Source organism: Bufo gargarizans, chromosome 7, assembly GCF_014858855.1.
Source record: "Bufo gargarizans isolate SCDJY-AF-19 chromosome 7, ASM1485885v1, whole genome shotgun sequence".
Lineage (NCBI taxonomy): Eukaryota > Metazoa > Chordata > Amphibia > Anura > Bufonidae > Bufo > Bufo gargarizans.
In genome coordinates this window covers 27,600,707-27,606,706 of record NC_058086.1, presented here as the reverse complement: position 1 = coordinate 27,606,706, position 6,000 = coordinate 27,600,707, and the positions used below count along the sequence as shown (strand labels likewise).

General features: G+C 47.9%; 1 protein-coding gene across 4 annotated transcripts in view; it reads left to right on the top strand.

Moving 5' to 3' along the window:
• The first annotated feature begins 553 nt into the window (after positions 1–553).
• The window catches only part of OSBPL9 (oxysterol binding protein like 9), a 104,201-nt gene continuing 98,754 nt past the window's right edge, over positions 554–6,000 (top strand). For all 4 annotated transcript variants that reach the window (XM_044300491.1, XM_044300489.1, XM_044300490.1 and 1 more), the window contains exon 1: positions 554–703. In XM_044300491.1, the coding sequence (XP_044156426.1) occupies positions 593–703 (111 nt within the window). In that variant the 5' untranslated portion in view covers positions 554–592. The remainder of the gene's footprint in view (positions 704–6,000) is intronic.

Genomic DNA, 6,000 nt, shown 5'->3' with positions numbered 1-6,000 from the left:
GGCATGTCCATGCTCTCCCTATCACAGCTCAGGAGGCGTGTCCATGCTCTCCCTATCAGAGCTTAAGGGGCGTGTCTATGCTCTCCCTATCACAGCTCAGGGGGCAGTTGAAGGATGAAACTGAGCATGTGCGTCCACCTCAGTGAGCAGGTCAAAGAAATAAGAAAAGAGCATACAGCAGGTGGCGCTATACAGATACATGTTATTGAATAACTCAGTGGCTCTGCTAAATATTTAATTACATGCAATCTTTTATATAGATTTGAGAATTACACCTTTCCAATATAGTTTTATTGTGGCCCCTAAAATCTATAAACGCTGACACTGTGGCCCTAGAAGGCCTGTGCGCCTTCCGTGTCCGCCACACGCTGATAGGATACGTGTGTGGAATAGACGATTCCTTTGCGGCTATTTCTTTAGCAACGTCGCCATCCAAGCGTCTCCTAGCAACGGGAGTGATAAACCATTCAGTGACGTCAATAACCACGCCCCTCGATATATCACGCCCACCCGACGGCATCCGATCCCTCCCCTCGTCCTGATGACGCAGGACGCACGCCCAGACGTCTGTTGTTATTTCCGCGATCCCAAGATGGCGTCTATCATGGAGGGTCCGCTGAGTAAATGGACGAACGTGATGAAAGGCTGGCAGTATCGCTGGTTCGTGCTGGACTACAACGCCGGCCTCCTCTCTTACTATACAGTGAGTACTGCGCGCTTTGGACCCGGCAGTTATTTCAGTTCTCGTTGGTTCAGTCGCGGACCTTTCCGGCTCCACCAATCAGAAGGCAGATAAGTGATGGATTCAGCCAATTACGATGGGTGTGTGGGGCGGCGGCAGCCAATGAGTGCACGCCTCCTGAAGGTTTTAGCCAATAGGTGTGAAGGATTGTGTCGCCCGGCCGCCTTCCATCTTGGTAGAGGCACGCCTGTCTGTCACTGCTCTAGGTGATGTCCAGCCTTTATGGGGAGGTGACGGCTGTGCTCTAGAAATTATAACTTTACCTCACAGTCCAGCAGCTTACACTGTGTCATTATTAATGCATTCAGTATCCCTCCCCTCTAAAATAATTTATTTGGTTCTGGCTTCACTTATCTGTGTCTTGGAAAGCTGGGTTATAGTCATATGGCTGCAGGTTACATCTCCTGCAAGGTTGTCACCCAGCTCTCCTAGACATAGTGATGAGATTGGCGAGACCTCCCTCTTTTGGAGGAACAGTCCCTACTTTAGACCCAAGCCCCCCCCCCCTCTCTGCTCCCCCCCACTTCAGGAAATAGCTTTTATCATATAGAAAAAGTTATGTCAAGGACCTTACTAATGTATTGTGATTGTCCATATTGTCTCCTTTGCTGGCAGGATTCATTTTCGCATTACATTATACACTGCTGGTTTCTATTGTTTCGACCAGCCTGCATTTCAGCATTGGTGGTCGTGCTTGCACACTATAGGAAAAAGCCCTGGCCTGTCTGGTGGCCGGGATTATAGGAACACGTATAGATCGGTGCTTTTTCCTATAGTGTGTAAGCACGACCACTGCTGCTGGGTTGCAGGGTGGTCATAACCATGGAAACGAGCAGTGCATAATTAATCCAGCCAGCATAGGAAGCAATATGGGCAATCACAATACACTAGTAAGTGCATTGTATTAATGTCTACATGATAAATCCCATGTGCTGAAGTGAGACAACTGCTTTAAAGGGGCTTTCCAGGCTACTACAGATATTGATGAGATCAGTACTAAGGATAGGGCTTCAATATCAGATCCACGGTGGATCTCGACACCTGATGACTGTTTCAGAGCAGCTGGCGGCACCAGAAACCATCTGGTGTACAGGGCGCAAGCAGACGGCTCTGTAGACCCTTGAGTATCTGATGTAAGCCAAAATAAATGCTCAGTCACCTATGTCACCACTTTATTTGAAAAGGGGCAAGTGTAGCATAACGCCACAAAAAAGACAACATTTGGATACCAGAAGGGGTTTAAAGGGAACCCGTCATCAACTTTTCGCTGACCTCACTGAGGGCAGCATAAAGTAGTGACAGAAATGCTGATCTCAGCTAATACTAAGTGGCTGCTGAGAACCAGCATCATAACCATTGCAGCCCAGGCCTTGAAAAGAGTCACGTCTACCTGAGAAGAGTCCTGGTTATTATAATCTCCTGCTCTCTCCCCATCTGCTGATGATTGGCAGTTCTCTGCTAGAGAGAAAACTACTGTATTACTGTATTTTTTGCCCTATAAGACTGTAACGGCATACAAGGAAATGCTCCAAACTCCGAACGGAACCTCACGAATAGCTGCCAGCAGACGAATAGGAAACGCACCCAAGCGGCTTACACTCCTTGCAATCAGTCTCTAACAGCATACAGTGAATCCCCCCAAGAACGAGACGAGGCTCCGTGTTGAGGGTCAAGCAGTGGACAGCCAGAGCTGTGCGTTTATTGATCTTGTACAACATTGTTACACACTAGTACCACCCACAGGGTTTTGTAAAAACAACCAATAAACACGTACAATACACTCAGACACTCCCACACAAAATCCTTCCCTCTGCCTGTGATACAATTACCTTACACAATGGGTTGATTTAATTATCACAGGCAGGAGAATACACAGTGTCTTCAGTCCTGGAGACAACTGAGGAGTAAGCCAATTATCTCTCAGGACAAAGGGGAATCGCCAATACACACGTGGGGGACAATAGGACAGACATCACTACTCAAATATACAATGTCCCAACAATTGCAGTACACATAGACATTTAACATATCCCAAAATGGCACGAATTAGACCAGGGGTTCAAAAGTTTAGCATGGGCTGATGAGAGGGCCCATAATCCTGGGGCAAGAGGCTGGCAAACAGGCCCCTCCAAAACCCAGGGGCGAGATTAGTTTCGCCACAAAGACGCACCTAGGTTTTTGAGGAGAAAAATAAGAAAAAAAAAAAATTTTTGAACCAAAAGGTGTGCTTTTGGTGGGTTTTGAACTAATGGTGGTCTGTGGATGGCACTGTTATGGGGGCATCTGTGGATGGCACATATATAGCATCTTATTTAATGTGTCACCCACAGATCCCCCATAACAGTGTCCCTGTGTAGTGAATAAGGGTCAGTATCTGGTTCTGTAATGGCAGCGGGGCCCGGTGCAGTCACTGTATTCTACACCGGGCCGCGCTCACAGTAGTATAATCATATCTAACCTGTAGGCATTTGTTAAACTATTCAAATCATCTGAAATCCAGCGCTTGTACTACTAACTTCATAGCAGTCAGCAGGCCGGGCGGGCGGCAGCGTAACTCACTACGTCACGCGCCTGCCCCGCCCACTTTATAAATGAAGCAGGCGCGTGACGTAGTGAGTTACGCTGCCGCCCGCCCGGCCTGCTGACTGCTATGACGTTAGTAGTACAAGCGCTGGATTTCAGATGATTTGAATAGTTTAACAAATGCCTACAGGTTAGATATGATTATACTACTGTGAGCGGGGCCCGGTGTAGAATACAGTGACTGCACCGGGCCCCGCTGCCATTACAGAACCAGATGCCAACCCCCAGCCCCTCCTCCGTCTCAGCCGATACATCCAACAGCTGCAGCATTCGCCCCATAAGACTCACTGCTATTCCCCCCCCCCCCCATGTTATAAGGGAAAATAATAAAATCTACACAACACCTAACCCGAACTTCAGTGATTAAGTCCGGGTTTGGGTCTGGGTACCAAACATGGCGATTTTTCTCACGCGCGTGCAAAATGCATTAAAATGCTTTGCACTCGCGCAGAAAAATCACGCATTTTACCGCAACGCACCAGTATCTTATCGGGCCCTCACATGCCACGCTCATGTGAAAGAGGCCTTAGACTGTCAGTCATCAGCAGGAGAGCAGGAGATCATGAATAACCAGGACTCTTCTCAGGTGGCCAGGACTCTTCTCCAGGCCCGGTCTGCAATGGTTGTGATGTTGGTTCTCGGCAACCACTTACTTTTAACTTATAAATGACCGACCGCCGAAATCATCTCACCCGTCTCTACGTTATTCTGCCGTTAGTATGGGCAGCATAAAGGTGATGACAGGTTCTCTTTAATAAATGTGCCGCCCTTTCTGAAAGAAGCCGCTACTTCCACACTTGCGGCAGAGGATTCCGGCAGACAGTTCTGGCGCCAAAACTGCCTGCCGGATCCATCAAAACGCATGCAAACTGATGGCATTTGTCAGACGGATCAGGATCCTGATCCGTTTGACAAATGCATTTGAAATGCCGGATCCGTCTCTCCGGTGTCATCCGGAAAACCAGATCCGGCATTTATTTATTTATTTTTTCACATTTTTGGCGGTCTGAGCATGTGCAGACTGTCAAAACGGATCAGTCCCGGAATTTTGGACAGCGATAAAACCGCAGCATGCTGCGGTATTATCTCCGTCCTGAAAAGGCAAAAAGACTGAACTGAAGACAGGATGCATCCTGAACGGATCGCTCTCCATTCAGAATGCATTAGGATAAAACTGATCAGTAATTTCCAGTATTGAGCCCCTGTGACGGAACTCAGCGCCGGAAAAGAATAACGCTGGTGTGAAAGTAGCCTTTGAGTGGTGACTAGTCGGGGCATTCCGTATAAATGGCTATTCCCATTATCGACGTATCTGCTGACTATGCCATAAATGTCTACAAGGGGGATAGCCCTATAGAGGGATTATAAATTTTCTAATATTGTTGGTCTCTCTTCGGGACAGCCATCAATATTCTCAGTGTTTGATGGGCGGTTGTCAGACACTCGGCACCCCTGACCATCGGCTATATGAAGGGGCACAGCTCACTTGCTCGCTCTGCTTGCCTCGTTCTATATGATGCTTGTACTCGCAACGCCGCATCGGGTCATAGCAGTCGTCTTTGGGCGCGGTGGTGTAGATGCTGCCGGTGCACCACAGAAGTCCTATTTTGGTGCCATCCTTATCTCTGCGGTTGCATTACTGAGGAGATGCAGAGATGTGCTCTGTTCACATTAAGTTTTTGCTCTACGTCTGTCATGTGATCTGGAAGGGCTTCAGGCTCTTTTTGCAAAGCTCCTCATAGGACTTGACTCAACAGGGTGCCGAACGTGTGACCGTGCGGCGTTTATCCAGCCTGCGTGCAGTGTGTGTGTATAATATATATATAATGCTCCGCACGGTATCTGCTGGTGTGTGTTTCCCGCACTCGCTTCTGCTGTGAGTTTTCCTTTCTGTTGACGGGTTCGTCTTGTGTAATGGAATTAGTCTGGGAAGCGCCTTCATGCAGCTTTGTACAATTTATCATTTATTGAAAGAAATTGTAAGATAAGTAGAGAAGTTGTCAATATCGAGTCGTGAGATTACAGATCTTATTGTCAAGGTATGCTGGAAAACAAATGGGGCTGTGTCTCTTCAGCAAACTGCATTTATCATGTAGAGAAAGTTCATACAAGGCACTAATGTATTGTCATTGTCCATATTGCTTCTTTCGCTGGCTGGATTCATTTTTCCATCACGTTATACACTGCTCGTTTCCATGGTTACGACCACCCTGCAATCCATCAGCGGTGGCTGTGCTTGCACACTACAGGAAAAAGCGCCAGCCTCTCTTGTGGCACTGACCGTGGGAGCGCGCATAGGCTAGTGCTTTTTCCTATAGTGTTCCAGCGCAGCCACCGTTACTGGATTGCAGGGTGTTCGTAGCCATGGAAACGGGCAGTGTATAATGTGATAGAAACATGAATCCAGCCAGCAACAGAGGCAATATGGACAATCACAATACCTTAGGAAGAGCCTGGTATGAATTTTCTCTACATGATAAATGCTATTTGCTGATGTGAGACAACCCCTAAAGGGGTTCTCCGGCTTTTAATGTTGATGACCTATCCTCAGGAGATCATCAATATCAGATTGGCGGGGGTGCCTGGTGTCGGACGGCATGCGCAGTGCAGTGTGCACACTGCGTGCGCCTTCTCTTCATACAGCTGATGGGCGGGGGTGCTGAGTGTCGGACCCT